The 23365-nt window shown below is 54.7% G+C and overlaps 1 protein-coding gene across 3 annotated transcripts; it reads right to left on the bottom strand.

Annotated features, from left to right (window-relative positions):
• Positions 1-1594: 1594 nt before the first annotated feature.
• On the bottom strand, positions 1595-21458 carry METTL22 (methyltransferase 22, Kin17 lysine). Of its 3 annotated transcripts, XM_053213038.1 has the most exons (12): positions 21354-21458; positions 18338-18503; positions 15373-15726; positions 10458-10498; positions 10224-10368; positions 7487-7558; positions 6115-6168; positions 5327-5407; positions 5012-5114; positions 3004-3172; positions 2496-2607; positions 1595-1746 (listed from the first exon to the last, which is right to left on the bottom strand). In XM_053213038.1, the coding sequence occupies exons 2-12, from the start codon at positions 18441-18443 to the stop codon at positions 1610-1612; spliced, it is 1374 nt and encodes a 457-aa protein (XP_053069013.1). In that variant the 5' UTR covers positions 18444-18503; positions 21354-21458; the 3' UTR covers positions 1595-1609. The 3 variants fall into 3 exon arrangements, with proteins under 3 accessions (XP_053069013.1, XP_053069014.1, XP_026899089.1); XM_027043288.2 differs by lacking the exon at positions 2496-2607 and having other exon boundaries at positions 1639-1746; XM_053213039.1 differs by lacking the exons at positions 10224-10368; positions 10458-10498.
• Between the last annotated feature and the right edge of the window lie 1907 nt (positions 21459-23365).

Raw genomic sequence — 23365 nt, 5'->3', positions numbered from 1 at the left:
TCGTCAGGCCTGGGGCTGGGGCTGCTGCCACCGGTGGCCGGGGAAACTTGCCGCGGGAAAGCGTGGAGAGGGTGGGCTCCGAGCCCGACGCTGCCACTTGGCAGCTCTGTGATGTCGGGAAGGTGGCTTAACTGCTCTGAACTCCAGACTTCTCATGTCAAGTGGGGATCACTCCTGCCCTCTAGGGTCTTTGTAAGGCTTAGAGATGATGCGTGTGAATCTCCTTCCCACTCCCAGAGGGGAGGGTGAGACTCATTCATTGCACGTTCAGCTGAGATCTGTCTTTTTTTCCTAAACAAGCTAACATTCTCCCTGATCCAGATCTCTGACCCTCAGCGCTGCCGCCCTGGGGGCCGTCCTGTGCATTACAGGACGTTAGCAGCATCCCTGACTGGTAGCACCTACCTCCCGGAGTTGTGACCAACAAAACCTTTGCAAACACTGCCAAGGGCCCCTGGAGGTAACAATGTCTGCAACTGGGAAACCCTCTCCCCAGCCACAGTTCCTATTAATTGTTCATTCGACAGTTTGTGTTGAGTACCTACTTTGGGCCAGACTGTGTGCCAGAAATATGTGGATATTTAAGCCAGACAGGGCCCTGACCTGTGGACATTTTTTCTGTTTAGAACCGATGTCTTCTCAGCTGTTCGGTGGATGTAACCAGATTACTAATGTCACGTCCCGGCTGGGAGGATGAGGTGAGTTAATCTGGTGTCTGAATGGAGCCGGAGAGATGCCAGGAGCAATCTGGGCTGTGGGGCAGGCAGGGAGGCGTACATGCTGGGCCCGGGGTCCAGGCCTGCAGGAGCAGCAATATGGGAACGGGATGTGCAGGGAGGGCCCAGGCAGCAGGAAGTGGGACCGGACCGGAAGGAGGAGGAGGGGGAGATGGTGGGAAAGGTCTTAAACCAACAGGAAGGGGTGGAGACAGGAGGGCCAAAGAGCAAAACATAAAAAATCAGATGGAGATGTGCTCCTGTGATACAAGCCGAGCAGGGAGCCCCAGGGCAGGAGGGGAAGGAGCCAGGCTGTGGGAGGGAAGGCTGTGATGCAGATCATGGCACGGACCCCGGGGCAGCCACACAGGGTGGGGAAGAGCGGCTCTTTCTGTTCTGGGCTCCCACGATTTTGGTTACAAACAGTTAAAACAGAAAATAAAGGTCACTTGGCCAGCTCCTGCCGCCTCCTCTGAATGGGCCTCCCCAGAGGGACAGGAACGGATCACAGGCAGCCTTCGAAGGAAATGAGGCTGCTTTGCCTCACTCTGCGTGGTGTTATTGCCGCCGGTGTGGCGTGGACATTAAACACATCTGTGAGCAGGTGACAGAGGGGGGCACTAAATGCCCCGGGCCGGGCCCTGGGTCCCCTGCCCCCCAGGAGCCCTCCAAGTAGTCCACTCAAGTGGAATCAAGTTGCGAATGTTGATTCCAAGCCAGCTCGCAGCTCTCGACACGGCCCTGGAGTGCGCATGACGAGCTGGCCGCACGGAAAACACGGGCAACGACACGACTTGCAGCCCAGGGCAAGAACGCTCTCCGGCTGCTGCTGGGAGGCAGCAACGGCCCCCAGAAAACAGTCTTGAGGCCTGTAACGTACACGTGCCACATTTTCAAAATGATAAAATCCCAAGCACATCACTTTGTGAGCTTCTGATTTTATTAGAGATGTACTCTAAGAACAGTCGAGAAGCCGTGCTTGGGGTGCAGTGGGTCACATCACCGGTTCCACAAAGATCTTCCAGAGCTCCTGCAGCAAACAGAGAAAGCGGGGGTTCCTGAGGGGTGCAAAGGAGACCTCGCGATGTCAGAGAGGCAAGTGATTCACCACGGAGGACAGCGCACAGCACACGAGCTGCCCCAAGGGTGGGGAGCGCCTCCTGATTCTGTCGCTCTGCCTCGCCACGGGAGAGCGAGGAGCTGGACGGACAAGAGGACGTCACACAATCAAGATGGGCCAGAAGAGGGTCAGCCAGCCACCGCTTTCCCGTTTGGGGAGCTCTTAAGTGCCATGCCCCGTGGCCGCTGACTTTTCGGGCCGCGTGCCTCTCCTCCTACCGCGGGCAGGCGGAGAAGGTGCAAACACACACAGCTCCCGGTGGAAACCCGGTGTCCTCGCGGGCAGAGGACGGTTGGCCGTCTGTGGGGGGCGGCCCGGAGGCAGCGGAGCCAGAAACACAAGGTGGCTCCTCACGTGCAGCAACCACACGGATCCAGCGCTGTGCTTGCTGGGCGGGCTCCCTGTTGGCCCTCTTCCCTCCCGTCCTCCTCAGAACTACACCTGGTCTCCACGCACCCAGAGAAGGGGCACCCACAGCCAACAGGCAAGGAGAACAAAAGACATTAATCCCGGACCTTTGGACTGCAGCTCCCAGTTACATAAGTGATTATTATCAAGGGTAATTTTGACTTCTCACATTTCCTCCATGAGGGGGGTTTAAAGCTATAACAGGAAGCGGCTGGGCCCCAGCTCTGTGGCTGCCTGGCGGGGTGACTTACCTGGTCTCGGCATCAACTGAGGCCAGGGAGGAAGGAGCTCGGCCTGGTACCCGGCCCGTGTACCGCTACTGGGAGGCTTCCTCAGAGGCCTAGTCTGATGGACCCAGCGGGCCTGGTCGGAAGGGCCACTGGCAATTAGACAAGCCTGCCCAGTCTGGGAGGCCAGCCCATGTCCATGGCGAAGGTGTGGCCTCCAGCACTGGGGCTCCTGCATGAGAACCCCACCACGTGCCCCCCGGCGGACTTCCTGCACCCCAGCCGCCTCCTGTGCTTGGCCCACTTCCTCTGCAGCAGGAACTGCCCGCAGGGAAAGAGCGCCCTGTAAGTCCAGGGCGACAGACGGCCCGCAGGCCCACGTGCAGACACGGTGGCCCCTCAGGATGGGGAGACCCCATCGCCGTCTTTGGTGCTAGCCGCCCCTCTGCCCTGGCAGCACCGGGGTGTGGCGCCTGCGTGTGGGGGCCCTGGGTCCGCGGCGTCGCGCACGGCAGTGACAGCCTGCACCTACCAGCTGCTGGATGCGCTCGTAAACCAGGAGCTGCGGGAAGGAGGCCTCCACCCGCTCCACCGCGAAGCGCAGCCGGCCGTCCGCGAGCCCCTCCAGCCGCCGCAGCCAGGAGCGGAAGTGGTCGTACGCCTCGCATGTGACGTCCAGGTGTCTGAGTGTGAAGTTCAGCCTGCAAACAGGCAGGCAACACACACTCACCTCGCCTTCCCGCCGCCTCCCTGACCGCACTCCCCACCGGTGGATCTTCACCGCGCGCCTACTGGTGCTGAGCACTGGGCGCGCTTCCTTCCCGAATCTGCAGGGGAGCCCGGGAGGTGGTTCCACTTCACAGACGCGGGAACCGGGGCTCAGGGAAGTTGAGTCAGGTGCCTGAGATACCACCGCTGGACAGACGGGCCCCGCCCTGGACTCTTCAAAGTGGAGCAGGAGGCAGACACAGAACACCGCGGGCTGGCTTCCCCACTTCCCCAGCACAGAATCTGCGCGTGGGGTGCCCCCGGCTGCATATGTGACCAAAGGACGAAGGGCAGGGGCCTCAGAGCAGTGGGCACCGAAGGCTGCCGGGAGGGGGTGGGCCAGGGCCACTTCAAATGGGTCCTTCCAGAGCCCTCCCGGCCCAGCTGCTCGGCCATTTCTCCACCCCAACCTGCAACACGATGCAACCTGAAACTCAAATTCTTTGCCTCTTTCCCTTTGCTTCCCCACATCTTTTACTAAGAAGAATTTCCAACAGTGTGATGGACGGCCCCACTTGCACCACCACCAGCTCACAGCCACTGAGGCCCCTCGCACACCCAGAACGGATTATTAAATAGCTAAGGCCAGCCACCACAGCATTTCTCCCGTGAAGATGGACACAAGCATCTCAAAAACATAAAGCCTCTTCTGTTTCTTTGTTTCACCTAAAACAAATCTAATGATAATTCTTTATCATTCCAACATTCCGTTGGGGTTCAACTTTTCCTGACGGTCTCGCGTTCTCCCTGGGTGGTCTATAAAACCAGTCTCCAAATGAGATCCACATGCTGTCAGTGGTCACGTGTGCCTCAAAGGGGCTCCTCGACATTTTAGAAATGAACGATATGCCCAGATGGATGGTGTGGACACAGCCATGGTCATTTCCATAGGGCGGATTTCTAGATGCCGGACTGCTGGCTCACTAAGTACGTTTGGTTTCACGGCTTTTTTTTTCTTTTTAAGATTTTATTTTTAGGCAATCTCTGCACCCAACATGGAGCTCGAACTCACAACCCTGAGATCAAGAGTGGCAGGCTCCACTGACTGAGCCAGCCAGGCACCCAGGTTTTATGGCTTTTGCTACATATCCTGAATTGCCTTCAGAAAAGTTGTGGGCTAGGGGCCCCTGGGTGGCTCAGCTGGTTGCGTGTCCAACTTCGGCTCAGGTCATGATCTCACGGTTCGTGAGTTCAAGCCCCACATCGGGCTGGTGGCTGTCAGCACGGAGCCTGCTTCCGACCCTCTGTCCCTCGCCCGCTTGCGCTCTCTCAAAAATAAATACACATTAAGAAAAAAAAAAAAGGACAAGTTATGGTCTACCACATGATCGGAGAAAAGCGTGTGAAAGGTGTCTGCTTCTACCATGAAATGCCACTCCCTCAGCGGGAGCCCCAGGGCTTCCGGGTGGAAGGGTCCGTCTGCATCGGGGGAGGACAGACGGACAGAGGCCTGGGGTGCTGAGGAGACAGACGGCATCCTGGAGGGGACGTTCAGAGAGATAGGCCCTGGGCAGCGTGGTGGCCACGTGTCCATGGTGCAGCTACGTTCAAGGGCTTGTCTGCTCGCAGACCAGCGTGACAGGCTCCCTGGCGCCCCTCAGCCTTCCTCTCCACCGGCAGGGGGGGGGCGGCCACAGGCACACACAGGGCCGGGGGATGACACGAGATCACGTGTGGGAGGGCAGCACGGGCTGGCACACAGCAGGGGCTCCGTGCGTGCGCGTCGGGACGGCGTGGACAGGAGCGCACTCCAAGGGGGGCGCGGAGCTCACCGCTTCTCCACAGACAGAATGGCCGTGCAGGCGTTCTGCAGCTTGTGAGCGAGGCGGGACAGGGTTTTAAACAGAGCGTCGGTTAGGTCATCGTCGTAAAACACTGTGGGGAAGGAAACCGGCATGAGGGGAAAACCCACCACCACGGGCAGATCTGCCCCTGGGAGGGCCCCTGGCACTGCACTGAGTCCCTAGAAACGTGCCCCCGCGACAGTGCTCAGGCTGGAAACCGCAGGCGGGCACGGCGGGCGACTGGGGGCTGGGAGGGCTCTGCGGAGGAGGGGCGGGGGCACCGCTGCGACCAGGACGCCTCACCTTCGGCCGCAAGCAGGATGGTGGTGTGGCTGTACAGGTCAGAGACATCTTCCTGCGACCAGCTGAAGGGGACCTCCGGGTCTGTGAAAGAGGAGAGGCCACTCTGAGCACGGCCCTTCCCCCGTGGGCCAGCCGGGAGCGGCGGGCACCAGCAGGCAGGGCTGCACCCAGCAACGGCACGCGTGGCTGCCAGGGGTCTGCCTCCCCACCGAGGGGCGGGCACTGCTGCCCCGTGAACTGCTGTGCGGCCCTGAGGAGGGTGCCTCCCCTCCCAGGGCATCACACAGGAGTGGGCGTTACTAGACATGCCCTCAAGGGCGACTGGGGAGCTCTGGGGCTATGGGCAGACCCTCGACTCGCAATGACTCTCCCACCTGACACCTGATGGGAAAGGACACTTTGCACACAGCAGGCAGTTCACACAAGCATGTAGGTCTGACACAGCCCGGGTGATCAATTCAGAAAACTCCCCCACCGGGGAGCTCTGCCCTTAGGACAGGACAGAGTGCCGTGTGCGAAGCTGCTTCCCAGCCCTGGGCAGGTGCTCAGCCCTGAGCGCCAGGCCTCACCTGTAGCTCAGGGGCCACTGTGCCTACTGTACGGGGACGCTCCCAGTCTGAGTGACAGAGTGGGTGGAAGGTGCCAGGAGCGGCCATCATCAGCCGACGGAGAGAAGTGGCCGTGGGCCGAGAGGCTGTGGCACAGCCGGGAGCCTGCAGCTCAGCCCAGGCCGCAGGGAGCTAGGACAAGCGGCCGTGAGTCCGCTGGGACGGGGGTGGGGGGCGCACCTGTGCACAGGTCGTCGCGGAGCCAGTCCAGTTCTTTGACCTTAACCACACCACCTGCAAGAGCAAAACCAGGCAGAACGTCCAGACTCTCGTAACAGTCGGGGAAGAAGATAAGCCTTCCCATCCTACGCCGAAATCCCTCCATCCAGCACGGATCCCTTGGCCAGCACGGAGCGCCAAGCATCAGGTCTGGCACCGGACACGGGGAATACAAAGGTGTATGAGACGTGTCCCTGTCCTCGGGGACCGGCAGCCCAGGAGAGACTGGCGGGTGGGCACACACCAACAAGGCAGGGGTCAGGGCACTGTGATGAGGACAAGCCGAGCACAGGAGGGAGAGAGGAGCTCAGGTGTCAGGCGGGGGTGTCAGGGAAGGCTCCAAAGAAGGTGAGTCACACCTGCCCCTCCCCTTCCACCCTTGTTGACTAGGCATTCGACAAACAATGTGACGGGGATCAGGCAGGCCCCGTGGCCCAGCAGGGTGTCACCCAGTCACACACAGGTCAAAATGCAGTGGTTCAAGGAGAAGCCAGGCTCTGGTAGGGAGCTGGGACCTTGTCTGGAGGTCTGAGCATGATTAGGGGCAGCAGCACGAAGGCCAGGGGGGAGCCTCAGACAGGCCAGGGTGACCAGAATGGAGGGAGCCCTGTGAGGCAGGCATCGCAGACGGCAGGGCCAGACCCCAGCGAGATCCGGGACAAGCAGAGGGGTCCAGTGTGCACTCAGACAGCAGTGGAAGACCTGGAGGGCCTGAGGCCCGTGGGCTGGAGCGGCCGGACAGTGGGAGAGCGCCCCCAGCTGCTCGGGAAGGGTCTGCACGTACAGTCAGGGGAGGGTGGCCGCTGCTTCCGTCACATGAACTGGATTCTGCAGGTGGTGTGGGGGGGAGGGGGGGAGGACGACGGTCTGGGCAGAGGGAGGAACTTGTGACATGAGTGCTCTGCTTGCCAGTGAGGCAGTCAGTGGAAAAGGGAGGGGGAGCAGGCAGGGGCCAGACCACGAGGGCTGGGAGGCAGAGGGGCTCAGACTTTACCCTTGAAGCTTTTTCACAGGGGACTTAAGGGGTCAGGCTTCCATCGTCACTCTAGATGCTTCCCGGAGGACACCTTGGGCGGGCCACACAAGGAGCTGGGAGACCAGGTGGGGGCCACTGTGATGTCCAGAAGGGAGCGAGCTGAAGCGGGACATGGCAGGGGATGTGGGGAGGAGGACAGGGCGCGACGACGGAGTCATCAGACGTGAAGCTCTGGGAAGCCAGGGCGGTGCCCAGAAGGGCAGTGGCCAGACCCCATCTCCCAGTGTCACAGTACAAGGTGCTTGTCCCACCTGCCAGAGAACCCTCCCCCCAGCTGGAAGACCCACCGGGCCTCACCTCCAGCAGCAGTCAGGTGGCCATTGAGGGCAATATTTCGCTGGCACATGGCCAGGAGATCTGCGCCGACATCTGGAACAACAGAACGGCAGGCCATAAGACCCCAGCCGTCACCACACTGTCATCCCCCGGTTTCTGCCTGGAGAGAGCTGGGACGACAGCATGACTGCAGAGAGGCACCAGACGAAGAGGAGAGCGTCTCCCGTGTGCGCACTGCCACGGTTCAGTGTGCTCCCCTGGAGGCTCTTCTCGATGACCTTTCCCTTAGGGAAGAGTTGACGGTGCTGGTGGGGACGGACTCTGTGCGCGCTCCAGAGGGAAGGGGTGAGGGCTCGCAGTGCGGTTAGTGCGTGTGACACAGACGCGGGTGTTTGGATGCGACGAATTGAGACACACAGCGGGTTCCAACGAGCCGCGGGTGCCCTCCCGTGCATGACTCGCCGTCACGGCCGCGTGCGTCCCGGGCCTCCCACTGCTCTGACCAGGTGGTGTCTCTCACCATTTCAGCAGAACCCAGGCACAGTCAGTGCATCCATCCCTGATGGGCATGGGGTGTGGGCATTTTACCAAAACTTACCAAAACCCCTAACATGCGTCAGGAGAACGCACGTGTGGAAGGCACCGAAGGCCGTGTGGTGACGCCTGCCTGGCCTACGGCTGTGGACGCCCAGACTCTGTCCCATCACTCACTATGGACTCAAGGAACGCGCAGAGCCTGGTTGTGGGGGAAGTGCCCTGCTTAGCACAGGGACACATCTGTCCCTTTCCCTGGGCCACTGGCTCAAGGGACTACTGCACACGCCAGTCCAGCGGCTTGTCAGTGTTTAGGGCAGTTCTTGTCCAAATAGATCTCGTGTGGGATTCTGACACAGAAAATGGGACAGAAGAGAGCAGCTTTGGCCGAGGGGGCGTGGTGGTAGACCAGAGGCCTGGGGCTGGCCCCTAATTATCCCTCTGCCAGCTGCTGAGGGAGCTCTCACAACTCTGCTCCGTGGAAAACTCTGTTCCATGAACCACCGGCGCCCTCCCCACGCCCCACATGACAGTAGCTGTGTGTATGACCTGGGGCCAGCCACCCGACCTTAGCCTTAGTCTGCCCACCTGGACAGACTGGTGCCCGGCTCCCTGGCGAATGCCCGGGCTCACTGTGAAGGTACAAGCAGGTGCAGAAGCACGCGAGAGGCCGTGCAAACTGCAGCGTGCTGTCTAGAGGCAAGCTCTCTTCTCTGTGCCAGGAAACCTCCCTCTCAGGGGTAAGACAGCTTGGTCACGTCCTGCAGTTGGGCACCAGGCACAGGGCAGAGCACCCGCGAGTGGCATTATGGCCTGACTCTGAGAAGCGCTCGCTGGCAACCGACACGAGACAGTGATGGAGCAAAGGCGGGGGCTGCCCTGCGGACTCCCGGCAGTGGCTGATGCAGAGTATCTGCCAGGTGTGCCCCGTCCCAGGCGACGGGCACAACCTCCCTTTCCTGTCTCAGAAGCAAAAGATGGGCACCATGAGCAGGTGGCCAGGCGTCAACGAGATGCAGACCACAGCAGCAGATGCCCCTTCCCGCCTAGCAGACGTGGAAGATGTCAGGCACAGCGACACTAGCTGATGAGCTACTGCTCTCTTACGAACTGGTTCCCACTCTCTGAAAGGGTGTGTGGGCCAGCGGGGAGCCGAGCGCGCTGCTCCCGCGTCGAGCTGCCGGCGTCATCGCCGAACTATGGTTAAGTAAGACGTCATCACTGCGGGGAGGGGAGTGAGGGCTACATGGCATTTGCTGTAATATTTTCGCAGTTTCCACGCCAGTATAATATTATTGCAAGATAAAACACTGAAAGAGAAATCCCTTGGCAAAGTGTAGCAAAAGCTTATAAAGGGTCACGGCTGCTTCTAGGAGTCCAGCCTGAGGACTATGAGACAACGGGGCACAAACGCGCTCACCACGGTGCAACGGACAACTGTGAAAAACACAAACAAACAAAAAAGACCAAAACGCATGGCAACCACCAAAATGCCCAGAGATAAATATTACCTGGTCATTAAAAGTCATAGTTATAAATAATTTCTAATGACTTTGGAAAATGCTCTTGGAAAAACGTTTTTCAACATTTTTGGCAACACATAGCACAGAATACCCAGTCTGATCTCAGCTACTGGGAGTCTGATCTCAGTCTGGGAGTAGGTACGCTCCAAACAAACAAACAAACAAACAAACAAAAAAACCACAAGGGAAAAAACTGTGTAATGATCGCAAAGCTCCTTGCAGACAGCAACTTCATCTGTTCTATTCGCTCCTGGATCTCCTGCATCTAAGACCGTGTCTGGCATATCACGGGCCAGAGCTCCATAAATTGCACACTGTTGAATGGATCTGGGGTTGGTAACAAAATGAGTAAATTGTATCTGCTGCCCTAGAAACCTTCCACAACAAGTAGGCAAGATTTCTACAACTGAGAAAAAAAGCGATAAACCCGTTTTCAAGCCTTATAAAAGGCATGCTCCTTGCGGTTTTCTGAGACGTCTGCTCTTTCCCAGGGTGATAGGGTGTGAGAGGAGGTTTCAGAGGGGTAGCTGGTGCCTCCTGGAGTAAGGGGTCCTGCACTGTGGGTGTGGCCGGAGAAAGCAGCAGAACGGGATGGCAAAATCAACAGCGGCCAAGGCCCAATTCCCAGCCGCTCCTCCCTTTCTGATAGCACACTCCCTGCGAAGAGACGACGTCCCCACAGCCCGAGGTGGCGGGCTTACCTGTACAATATACCGTGCGTGCCACAGTGGCTGCAATGATGCTGGCCAGCCCCGTGCCCGCCCCGAGCTCCAGCACGGTGCGGCCCTGGAAGAGGTCCCGCTGAAAGAGGATGTAGTCTGCCAGGAGCAGGGCACCCCGCCACACCTGGAGGAGACACAGACCAGGAATGACAGGTGACGTGAGGCTCTGGGGAGACCCCACAGGGCCACAGGAAGTGGATGGGGCCTACCCACCTGCTTGCCAACATCCTCCAGGGGGGTGGCCATGGTGTGCTCTGGACAGGATGGAGACCAAAAGAGAAAGGGCCACTGTGAAAATGCAGACGGACAGAACACAGACAGACGAGGCGCATGGCATCTGCAAACACGGCCAGATGGGCACTGAAGTCGGGTGTGCTAGAGAGTGGCAGAAACACAGGCCACACAGCAGTTGGGGCGGAAGCGGGTGGGTGAGCGTCACTCACAGTGCAGGCCCTGAGGCTGCTCAGAAAACCGGGTGTCTCGGACCCACAGCCTGAAGACTAGGGTCACCGTGGGTCGTGGGCCCACCTCGTCCAACACGCACACGGCACTTCATGATGCTCGATAACTGCATGTTACATTACAACATACTCCTGTTGTCCTGATCAACTGTATGCTGGTAGGAGTCATAACACATTCCAAGTAGTTTCTTTTTAAAAATTTTTTTAACATTTATTTATTTTTGAGACACAGAGAGAGCATGAACAGGGGAGGGTCAGAGAAAGAGGGAGACACAGAATCCGAAGCAGGCTCCAGGCTCCGAGCTGTCAGCCCAGAGCCCGACGCGGGGCTCGAACCCACGGACCACGAGATTGTGACCTGAGCCGAAGTCGGACGCTCAACCGACTGAGCCACCCAGGCGCCCCTCCAAGTATCTTCTTACACTTACAAGCACACCAGAAGTCAACAATGTAAGTTGGAGCTTATATCCTTTCTTAGGTGAACTATGATAAGAAGTCTTCTCAAGCGCAAAATATATCCAGCTAAAGTCGGTGGAGGCATGGGGGCGAGGGGGCGAGGGCAGAAACAGGAGACCAAAGGGCAAAAGGAAAGTGGCAAATACCCTTGCTGTTAATCAGAGCTGGCTGTCGTATTTCTTAAAATTTTTTTTTCAGGTTTGTTCATTTTTCAGAAACAGAGAGATAGAGTGTGAGTGGGGGAGGGGCAGAGAGAGAGGGAGACAGAATCCGAAGCAGCCTCAGGCTCTGAGCGGTCAGCACAGGGCCTGACTCCCGGATGGCAAGATCATGACCTGAGCTGAAGCTGGACGCTTAACCAACTGAGCCACCCAGGTGCTCCGCGGCTGTCATATTTCTAAGCAAGACGGTGACAGCCACCAGAGGAAAACGCACACGGCACGTGCACAGGGGGGCATGCACACAGTGGGGCAGCTCCGTGTGACCGCCAGCCTTGCACAGATCAGACCACACGCTCACAACAGGAGCAGGGACCGAGGCCCATGGGATGGGTCCCCACGCGCCTTCTGTGAGGGTCTGCCCGAGGAGGTGAGGGGGTCCCCGCGCTCTCAGAGTGCCGGCATCTCAGGGAGTCCCATCAAAGCCGAGAGCCGTGCATACGAGCGGGGTCCAGAACAGAAGGCAACCTCTCTCGTGCTCAATCAAAGCGGCAGCCACCTTTCCCCAGACCAGGGGAGAGACTGGTCGTGTGCGCTCCTCCTGAGAACCGGGGCCGCTGCTCTGTGGGCTTCTCCAGGGTAAATCTGACCCAAGATTTTTGCCCGACGTGCAGACTTAAAATCTGATCCCTGAACGCATGACTGATGCGCTGCCTGGTGGCACCTTGGCTGGACAGGATACTGGTGGTTCGGGAGAGGCCATGTCTAGCTCTGACACGCACCCTTCAGGACTTCAGGCCACCAAAGCCTAACACGTACCCACCCACCAACAACAGAGTCCCTTCACTGAACACTGACTGGACAGATGCCCCCTGAGCCAGGCTAGGGGCCACCGAGGTTGTACCTGATCCTGACAACAGACAGCCCTGTGAAGTAGCCATTACCACCCCACCTACAGACGAACACACTGAGGCCAATGCGCAGCACTGTGGTTGTAAAAGTTATGGAAAAAGCACCTTTTCTCTGAACCGGGCACCATGCCAAACGCTCTGAGAGCAATCTCTCATTTCACCCTCAAAACCACCAGGGGAATGGGCTTGGGTGCTATCTCACAGATGAGGAAAGGAGGCTGACAGAGGCGAAGCAGACGGCCTGAGGTCAGAGCTAGTGAGTGGTGGGCGCGCGGTTGGACCCAAAAGGGTGCCCAGGGACGCGGTGTAAAGAACAATGGGCAGGGGGACCCCTGTGGCAGGCTGAAGAACCTGGAACTGAGAGTGGCAGGGAACAGGCTTCCCCGGGGTCCTGTTTCTGCAGCCCTGCTCCAGACCCTCGGTGTCGGCTGCCCCCGGCCTGCCCCCTCCCCAGTCTTCGCACCCCCACCATGCACCATCCCCTGGGTGCGGCCCGTCTTTCCTCCCGTGGGCCTCCTCCCATGCTGAGGACTATGCCCATGAGAAACTGGGCTTAGCAGATGGGCTGAGACAAAGTTTCAGAGTCTCGTCTATGTCTCTAGACCTGTGGGAACCTCCCTCTCTCTCAGCCAGCCTCCCTCCCTGCACTCAGAGCAGACCCCAGGGACTAAAGCTAACGATGTGACCAGGCACTGTGCTAAGAGCTCTTTGCGAGCCATCTCCTCGTTTTTCATAACTAGAAGTGGTTATACCCATCTTACAGATGAGGAAATAGAGTTTGGAGAGATTAAGGGAACATGGCCAAGGGAAGAGGCACGGGAGTCAGGAGCTGACAGCCTGAGTTCCAGCCCTGCCTCTTCCTCTTCTCTTTGGGTCTCAGTTTATCTATAAAGCAGAGAAAATGACCATAATTTACTTTGAACCTTGGGTCTGTGGATTCCTAGCAGGTCCATGGATAAAGTTTTTAAGTTTTTGACAATCCCTTGCAATGACCTGGAAACCATTCTCTTTCTGTATTTTTTAATCGGCTTCTGAGATGCGTCCACACCCTGAAAAAAAATGACTTGGTTTATGGCTTGGAGGAAAAGGGTCGTCAGGAGACGGACATCAGCTTAGCATCTGCTCTGTACCAGGCCCCGTACAGACACTTACTGGGCATTATTTATTACATTATCATCAAAAGGCAGTATCCTGTTTTATAGGTGCAAAAACAGGCTCTGGGTGTGCAAGACACTTGTCAAAGATCACCGGGCTTGTCAGGGTGGTGGGGGGTCAAAGCCCAGCTCTGCCGGTTGCCGGAGTCCAAGACCTGGTCCCTTACGTCACAGTTGGAACAAGAGGTCACTGCTGGAAGCTAATTTAATTGCCTTGCACTCCCCTCCCTTGGGGCAGGTAGGACTGAATGATGCTTGCTGAAAGGAAGGGACCCCACCATGAGGTCCGTGAGATGGACTGGCCGGGAACCTGGCCATACACTGGCCCTTAGCTGTGGGACTTTGTTCTCAGTTTGCAAGATGGTAAATTCTCAGCATGTTCAACACACAGGCACGCCAGAGGCCGAACCCTCAGTATGAACAACCGAGTTGGCCACTCTGCTCAGGGAAGCCAATTAAGTGACGAGTGAGAGCAAAATGAGCCATCATGGCATTCCCCCCAACCCCCCTGCCAACAGCTCCCCAGAACAGAACTTTCCAATGTTCGGATCATGTGACATTGAGTAAGAACATAGGCTGTGGTGTAGACAGACCTAAGTGGGAATCGTCATCCTGCCACTGACTGGCTGTGTGACCTGGGGCAAGTTCCTCAACCTCTCTGAGCCTCAAATCTCACATCTGTGAAATGAGCATGCTCACCCCTGGAAAGGCTGTGAAGAATAGAGGTAATCCATGGAAAACATGGAGTAGGGTTCTGGTGTGAATTACACATCACCCCCAAAGGAACGGTCTAGAACAGTCGGCCTCGTACCAAGCAGACACTCAGCAACTATGAGTCGTATGGCTGCGCGGATGGACAAGAGCTGCTCTGCTTCTGAGAGGGCCCTAACTGACCCTCCGGCCCCAACCTGCACCGCTGCCAGGGGTTGTGGGACCCTGGATCTCAATGAACAGACTCAATTCAGAGTTCTTTTCCCCCAAAACAAGCAGTGTCGGGGTGGCAAGAGGCCTGGCTGTGGAGATGGACGATGTGGATTCAGAACCTGCTCACTGCCCCCCAGCTGCATGGCCTCAGCTTGTCACCTCCTATCTGTACACTCCCCCTGACCCTCAGAGCAGGGCTGTCAAGACTCCTTTTTACGAAGCGACGCAGATAAAATGTCTAAACACAACAGGTGTTTAACATCAGTGGCTCACTTCCGGCCCCAGCTCCCTGCTGCTCCTGGCGTTTCTAATGTGCCCGCTTCCAAGATCTGAAATCCTGGCGTCATCAAGCCCCTGTGCCCAGCGGTGACCACGTGATGCTGCCCTGCACGCCTGCCAGAACTCATTCCGGCCCTTCTCCTGCCATGTCACCGCCTCCCCTTTCCCAGCTGGCCTCTAGCTCCCAGGCCGTCTGATTAGCCCACAAGCCTCCTCCAGATTAATTCTGGTCCACCTCCTTCTCCCCCCTGCCACGCTCCAGCTCCAGAATCTCCCATGGCTCCCTGTTGCTGGCCAAGTTTTCCACAAACTCTACCCTGACCCACGGCCCCAGCACACTGAGTTGGATCAGAACATCGACACAAGAGGGGTAAAAGCAGGGCTCCCTAGAGGAGGCGATGGCTAAGCTGATACATATAACAACTAGCAATGTGTTAAGAAAGCAAAGGCTGGGGGCAGGCTCTCCAAAAGGGAGGTGGAGCACAGCAGAGGCCCGCAGCGAGAAAGCGCATAGAGGGGTGTGCGCTGCCTTGTGAGCTACGCCCAGCGGCCTGGACTGTACCCTGGGGGCAGTGGGGAGGGGACCTGTGTGTCCTGAACAGCTCCCCCTACTGGCAGCGGCACCACCTGCTCTCAGTTTCCGCGGAGCTGGCTCTGGTCCCTTGTCTGGTCCTACTGCACCCAGACTTGGGCCTGCACACAGAGCCCCCCCACACACAGCCCACGCCCTGGGCCGTGATCAGCACTGCGGTGCGACCCACAGCGCAAACCGGACCTGCATTTACCTATTCTGACGATATCCCAGGGGCTGCTCTCTCGTGCTCCATCTGCCAGTGGGTCCTCTTCCTCCTGCGTTAGAATCGTGGGATGTACCTTGTCTCTCGGAGGCCCTGCTGGCTCGGGGTCCGAAGCAGTCGGTGGTCTCCTCTCCACGTCCAAATCCCCGTCTTCGTCCAGCCGAGTTCCCAGCCCCACCTGGCTGGTGGCGTCACTGTGGCCACTCCCCGGAGGGGGCCTGGCACTGCCCGGTCCGGATGGTGGTGTTTCCTTGGCGAGAAGAGCGCCACGACCATCACCCTCGGCCCCTGAGTCTGTCCGAGAGTCTCGGTTCCACAGAAGCTTGAACTGGGACAGGAAAACTGAAAGGCAAGACGAACACAAAAGGAGAGTGTCTCTGAGGTGTCTCCTCCTTCCAGAAAATCTTATTTCCACCCAGAGTTTTAAACGCCAGATGGAGGCATCCTAATGCCCGCAGCAAAGGCCCGCTGGACTCGGCCCAGATGCTGGGGCCACTGAGAGCAGCTACCATGTGATGAGCGTCTCCCGTGAAAACACTTAGCTCTCATTATCTTAGCCCTCCCTGTTGCTATGAAGACAGTGGCACCAGCTCCATTTTCAAATGGGGAAACTGAGGCTTAGAGAAATTAAGTGGGTTGACAAGGCCCCACAGCTTTGGACATGGCTGAGGCAAGACTCAAACCCAGTCTGCTCATTCCTAAACTGATGCCCTTCACACTACATAGTTCCACCTCTTAAGATCTGGAGGACAGGGGGGCTTGGGTGACTCTGTTGGTTAAGTGTCCGACTTTGGCTCAGGTCATCATCTCACGGTTTATGCGTTTGAGCCCCACGTCAGGCTCTGTGCTGACAGCTTGGAGCCTGGAGCCTGCTTCGGATTCTGTGTCTCCCTCTCTCTCTGCCCCTCCCCTGATTGTGCTCTGTCTCTCTCTCAAAAACAAATACACATTAAAAAAAAAAAAAAATCTGGAGGATGGGACAAGGACACCAAGTAGCCGCCCTCATCTGGTGGCTAGAGTTACTGGGACAAGTTTCAGTAAGAGCACAGGTTCCAGAGAGGGGGGCTGGAGGCAGGGGTGCAAGCCCTCCACCCCCCCAGGCTGTCTGACCGCAGGCCAGTCACCAATCTGTTCTGAGTCCCAGGCTCCTGAGTTCAGGATCCACATGGGACACAAAGAAAGGAGAGCACTACAGAGGCACCTTGGTGGCTCAGTTAGATGAGCATCCGACTTGGGCTTAGGTCATGATCTTACAGTTTGTGAGTTCAAGCCCCACGTTGGGCTCTGGGCTGACAGCTTGGAGCTGGAGTCTGCTTCTGCTTCTGTGTCTCCCTCTCTCTCTGCCCCAACGCACTTGCATTCTATTTCTGTCTCTCTCAAAAATAAATAAACATAAAAAAAAAAATTAAAAAAAAAGAAAGGGGAGCACTGCACCCAAGGACAGGCTAATACAGGGAAATCAAAGCCAGGGAGGGTGGTCAGGGAGGACCTGTGTGAGGTGACACATGGAGTCAGACCTGGGAGGGAAGAACCTTCTGGGTAGAAAACCAGTGAGAGCCAAGGCACTGAGGGAGGAAGTGCATGCAGCACATAAAAGACGGAAAGGAGCAGAGAATGATCAGTGCGGACACACAGGCAAGGGCTGGGTCAGGCTGGGCCACATGGGCCAGGCTAAAGAGTTGACTGTATTCTAAGAGCAAGAGGGAGTCACTGGAGGGTCTACATCAGGTAACTGATGTGATATGCATTTTCAAAAGATCCCCCTTGGCTTTGGGGGAGAGGAGCAGGAGGAAGGTGTGCAGAGCAAACCCAGAGAGCCCGGGTGGGAGGAGCTGGAGGCGAACAAGTGATGCAGGGGGCCGATGAAGGGGGCCAGAATGCCTGTGGTGGGGGCGCCACTGGGAGCCCCAGCCTATCTCCCTCCTGGACCACGGGCTCCCTGAGGGCAGGGCTTAGCTCATCCCCTACTGCACTCCCAGCATCAAGTCCTGGTGCCTCTCCCCCTGCACAAAGTAGGTGCTCAGGAAAGCACAGCTTACTCTATGAAAGAGGGCGCTTAAGTGGAGTGAGGTCATGCACCCCAGTGTTTATAGCAGTACTATCGACAACAGCCAAAGTATGGAAAAGAGCCCAAATTCCCATCAATGGATGAATGGATAAAGAAGATGTGGTACACGTACGTACGTACACACACACACACACACACACACACACGTACAATGGAATATTACTCGGCAATCAAAAAGAATGAAATCTTGCCATGTACAACTACATGGATGGAATTGGAGGGTATTATGCTAAGTGAAATTAGTCCTCGAAAGACAAACATCATAAGACTTCACTCATATGAGGACTTTAAGAGACAAAACAGGTGAACATAAGGGAAGGGAAACAAAAATAATATAAAAACAGGGAGGGGGACAAAACAGAAGAGACTCTTAAATATGGAGGATAAACAGAGGGTTACCGGAGGGGTTGTAGGAAGGGGGATGGGCTAAATGGATAAGGGGCATTAAGGAATCTACTCCTGAAATCATTGTTGCACTATATGCTAACTAACTTGGAAATAAATTAAAAAAATAAAATTAAAAAAAAAAAGTGGAGTGAGGTTGGGGTGCCTGGGTGGCTCAGTTGGTTGAGCACCTTAACTCTTGATTTTGGCTCAGGTCATCTCAGTTTGTGGGATCTGGCCCTGTGTTGGGCTCTGTGCTTACAGTGTGGAGCCTGCTCGGGATTCTCTCTCTCTGTCCGTCCCTCCCGGCTCACACTCTCTCTCTCTCTCACTCACTCAATAAATAAACGCTTGGAAAAAAAAAAAAAAAAGAAGTGGAGCGAAAACAGCTGAACGATCCAATCTTCCCAATCTTCTCCCCAAAGAGAGGAGTAGGAGAAAACACCAAACAAAACGGGGTCCACAGGGTGCTGGGTCCCTCCGCACGCACCCGGGTCTTACCAGGCTGCCCCATGCCGTTCAGCCGCACCATGAGGTGTCTGTGGTTCGGGGTGTAGAGGTGGACGTCTGACAGCACAGTGTCACTTTTGAAGGTGACCTCGTCCATGGCCAGGGTGGGGGCCAGCTACCATGGCCGGGCTCCACGGGAATCATGGGACAGGAGCACCTGGAAGGCAAGACCAGGTCCTCAGGATGGCAGGTCTCAGAGGGGAACAGTGTAAATACTTAAATAGCTTTGCATTACCCCAGGAGAAAATGCTTCCTTTTGTAATTCTCTTCATTTTTCCTAAAGGAGAAAGTCTCACGGCCTTTGCAAGGGCCTTCGCGAGGGAAAAGATTCCAGCTAGAATTGTTTTATTTTGTTTGCACTGTGTTTGCACAGTAATCTTTTATTTATGGCAAGGGATCCGAATTTCCATGTATACTGATATCCTTCTCTTTTAATTTCCAACTCTTCTACTGTGAAAATTTTCAAACAGACTAGAAAGCTGAGGGCATAGCATGATAAACAGGCATATACCCGCTGCTTAGATCCAATGATCATCAACACCTTGTCATAAGAGGTCAAATGATCTACTGGGGTTTTTGCCCTCCTGAACTGAGAGTAAATTCTAGATATTTTACCTCTAAATTCCTCTACAGCATCTGTCCCCTAACACATGTTCTTACATTACCACAAGACCATTAGCAGATCTAAGATGATTAATTCCTTTGTATCATTTAAAACTCCATCCATAGTCATCTCCGTTTCTCATGCAAATGTCTTTCATAGCTGGTTTTGCCTAAAACAGTATTGGATTTACAAAGTCAATTCAATTCGCGCTTTGCATTTATTTTCCCTTTACTTCTTTTTTTATTCTACAAGTTGACCCTAGCTGTCCAAATGCCCTTCGTTACTTTGAAACTTTCTTTTTAAATTTAAAAAAGAAAAAAAAAAGAGTAGATGCAAAGGAAAAGCAACCAAGGGGCGCTCACTATACAGGTGATATGTAGATAGAGGAAATTATGCAGGTTAACACAGCAACAACTGAAGTCTGGAAAACCACGCCTGAGGCAAAGTGGCCAGAAGAGAAAGGCTCCCCCTCCAAACCGAGTGGTCCGCCTCATCAAAAAGCATCAAGCAGACCCATGTGTACACCCCAGTCTCCCACCTTGTGGTGATGAGACCTGGGGGAGATTACGTCACCTATCTGGACCTGCTTCTCCAGCTATATTCTCACTGTGCAGGGGTCCTGGGGCGTAAAGCACTGAGCATTGTCCGTGGTCCACAGCTGTTAGTTCCTTGTCCTGGGGGTGGTTTCAGGCCTTCGACCCAAACCTGCCCATAACCCCCGACAGGACTGTTCCTTACCTGGCTTAGGTGTGTGCACTAGCTGTGTGTGTTAGGCATGTCATGAAACCTCTCAGGCCTCCATTTCCTCAACTGGAAAACGGGATGATTAACACAGGCTCTCCTTGCAATCTGAATGCACGTACTGTCACAATCTGAGCACGTGTAACAGAAGTTCCTCCGTTTAAGGACTTGCCGTGGGGGAGCCGAAGTTTCACAAAAGTTTCCAAAAGTTGTTTCGTGAAAAAGCTGACACCTTGTTAAATTAGTCTCTATGCTGGCTCTTCCCACATGACAGTGTAAGCCAGGACAGAGCCAAGTGGGCTGTGAAGGGAGGCTGTGAAGCTAGTAAAATGATGCATGATTTCATGATGCCAGTGGAAGTTATGGAGGAGACATGCCCCATCCTCAGGCAGAAGCACTCAGCCAATGAGGACTGGAAAAGTTAGGCTGGATCCCAAAAAAGGACCGAAAGTCTTAAAGGTAGATGTGGCTCTCCCAGCACTGAAAGATGTCCTGGGGGAAACTGAGGACTTCCACCTATAGTTTTGGAAGAAAAAAAAAAGATCCCCTGTGACGATGCTGTGAAAAGTCAAACTTGAACCAAAGGATGCTGTTTCCTGCCATAGTGACATTTTGTTGGAAAAATGACATCCCACAAAGGAGTGTAATATTACAATTACACATCAGCTTTTCTTAAAGACGGACCAAAATAATACTCATATTCTTAAATGCTAGTTGAATTTTCGGTTTTTAAAGCCGAATTACCCAGGATTCCTGGAAATGTGCCCTACAACTGAGAACCAGGAAGTGGAACCCCTTTAAAGGGCTTCTTCTAGAATCAGTTATGGGGGAATACATGTGTCTTGTACATACCTTGGGGCTTGTGTGAGGATTAAATGAGACGAGGATCAGTTTTAAGGTTTGGGTCAAATAAAGAACAAGACTAAGTATCAGTCATTATAGCAATAATCGTAATTCTTGACGAGCGTGCTTGGAGATGGAGAAAGGCAACAAGTTTTTCCATTTGGGAACAGCTGACTCGGAGTATCTGTCTGGGAATGCTACAAATGGATGTGCCTCGACCCGCTCTCCTCACTGGAGAGGAGGGAAAGGACACCCGCACTGCAGATGGGATCCCCTCCGACTTCCTTGGGGCTGCAGGTTCATCCCGCAACACCTGCTGACAAGTGTGTCCTTGGCTCTTAAAAGCTGTAGGGGCTAGACTAAGACGCTGTCATGGTTTCTACGGCGGTTCCCCAGTCAGGGTTACCCCCCAAAGCAGTTTGCTTTCTCAGACAGTAGGTGGCCAGGCGTGGGATAATACAGACCAGGGGTGAAGACGGGGAAGCTGGAGGGGCCACCGCCGAGAGTTGGGGTCAGGAGCCCCAGAGACCTCCTCCTCCCCCGGGGCTCTTTCCGTCCTGCCTCCTCCCTGAACCCCTTTCAAAAGTCATAGTTCGGCCTCGCTCTCCCTTCTTCATCCGGAACCGAGGGGGCTGCTTGGGCCCGGGACAGAAACTCACATGACAAGAGGGCTCCTTCTCCCTACACCCTTGCTCGGAAGGGAACAGAGACCGAGCGGACTTGGGCTTTAGGTCCATGGGAGCCCGGTCTCGAGGCCAGGCTCGCTGCCAGGAGGCTCCCTGCACTCCCCGCATCCGGCCGCCTCTCCCAGGAACTTACCCGCCGCGAGCACCAGGACGGAGCCCGGGTGAGCCTTCTCAACCCCGGGCTCAGGCGGCCGCCATAATAGGCAGCCTGCGCAGGCGCGGCCCCGCCTCCTCCGCGCGCGTCGGCGGGCGCCACGCCGTAACCACGCCCACCTGCTAGAGCTGCCCGGGCGAGGACTCTCGGGACCCTTCCTTAACCGGAAGCTGGTGGCCCTTGGTCCCTAGTACTTTGTCCCTTCTTCCATTCAGGAGGCCTGACACAGACCTGCCATGTTAGGCCATGAGGGTCCTACCTTAAGTTATGACCCAGTGGCAATCCTACGTTGGGGTCAACTCCTCCAGGAAGCCTTCCCTGAGTCCTCTTCCTCCAGCTTACATTGACCAGAGTCTGGGCTCTCCCAGTCCGCTATACTCCGCCTATCAGAGCATCTGTGACTCTGGTTGTCAAGACCTGTTTACCTGTTTCCCTCACTAGTTCTGAGTGCCTTGGGGGCAGAAGCAGCTGCTGGTTCACATCTGCAACTAAACTTCTCCCTATCTGGAAAGGATAATAGAATAATGCTTGCAAAGCAGTTAGCATCATCCTTGGCATGCTGTGAGTACCCAAGAAATGACAATTATAAGGTTTTTTTGAGAAGCTTTTATTTTTATTTTTAAAAATTTTATTTATTTATTTACTTCAAGTTTATTTATTTTTAGAGAGAGACAGCATAAGCAGGGGAGGGGCAGAGAGAGGGGGAGAGAGAGAATCCCAAGCAGGGTTCACACTATCAGCACAGAGCCCTATGTGGGGCTCGATCCCACCAACCGTGTGATCATGATCTGAGCAGAAACCAAGAGTTGGACACTTAACTGATTGAGTCACCCAGGCACCCCTTTAAATTTTATTTTTATTTTTTTTCATAAGTGTACTCTTAAATCTTCTCCTTGTATTTCCCCCATCCCCCTCCCTCCCCTTTGGTAACCATCAGTTTGTTCTGTATAGTTGAGAGTCTGTTTCTTGGTTTCTCCCTTTGCTCATTTGTTTTGTTTCTTAAATTTCACATGAGTGAGATCATACGGTATTTGTCTTTCTCTGACCGACTTAATGCACTCAGCGTTATACTCTCCAGCTCTAACTGTGTCATTGCAAATGACAAGATTTCAGTCTTTTTAAAAGGCTGAATAATATTCCATAGTGTGTGTGTGTGTGTGTGTCAGAATGTATGTTTATATAAATATATATATTTATCATATCACATCTTTATCCATTCATCGATCAATGAACACTTGGGCTGCTTCCATTGTTTGGCTATTGTAGATAATACTGCAGTAAATACAGGGGTACATGCATCCCTTTGAATTAGTATTTTTGTATCCTTTGGGTAAATGCCCAGTAGGGCAATTACTGGATCATGGGGTTGTTCTATTTTTAACTTTTTGAGGAACTTCATGCTGTTTTCCATACGGGCTGCACCAGTTTGCATTCCCACCAACAGTGCACTGAGGGTTCCGTTTGCGCCACATCCTTGCCAACACCTGTTGTCAATTTTAGTCATTCTGACAGATATGAGGCAGTATCTCATTGTAGCGTTTTTTTTTTCTCATTGTGGTTTTGATTTGTATTTCCCTAATAGTGAGTGATGTTGAGCATCTTTTCATGTGCCTATTGGCCATCTGGATGTCTTCTTTTGAGAAATGTCTGTTCATGTCTTCTGCCCAATTTTTAGTTGGATTTTGTGTTTTTGGGGTGTTGAGTTGTGTAAGTTCTTTATATATTTTGGACACTAGCCCTTTATTGGATATGCCATTCCCAAGTATCTTCTCCCATTCCGTAGGCTGTCTTTTAGTTTTGTTGATTATTTCCTTTGCTGTGCTGAAGTTTTTATTTCGATGTGGTCCCAATAGTTTATTTTTGCTTTTGTTCCCTTGCCTCAGGAGACATATCTAGAAAGAAGTTGCTATGGCCGATGTCAGACAAATTACTGCCTTTGTTCTTTTCTAGGATTTTTATGGTTTCATGTCTCACATTTAGGTCCTTAATCC

Source organism: Acinonyx jubatus, chromosome E3 (genome assembly GCF_027475565.1).
Source record: "Acinonyx jubatus isolate Ajub_Pintada_27869175 chromosome E3, VMU_Ajub_asm_v1.0, whole genome shotgun sequence".
In the NCBI taxonomy this organism is placed as follows: Eukaryota; Metazoa; Chordata; class Mammalia; order Carnivora; family Felidae; genus Acinonyx; species Acinonyx jubatus.
This window is presented reverse-complemented; position numbering and strand designations above follow the sequence as displayed.

What these genes read in the sequence shown, in the direction of transcription:
- METTL22 (XM_053213038.1), bottom strand. Translation starts at nt 18,443, where the DNA reads ATGGACGAGGTCACCTTCAAAAGTGACACTGTGCTGTCAGACGTCCAC. An exon ending in TGGAGGATGTTGGCAAGCAG is followed by an intron (nt 10,369 to 10,457) that starts GTGGGTAGGCCC and finishes TGTCTCCTCCAG; the next exon opens with GTGTGGCGGGGTGCCCTGCT. An exon ending in CCACCTGACTGCTGCTGGAG is followed by an intron (nt 6,169 to 7,486) that starts GTGAGGCCCGGT and finishes TTGCTCTTGCAG; the next exon opens with GTGGTGTGGTTAAGGTCAAA.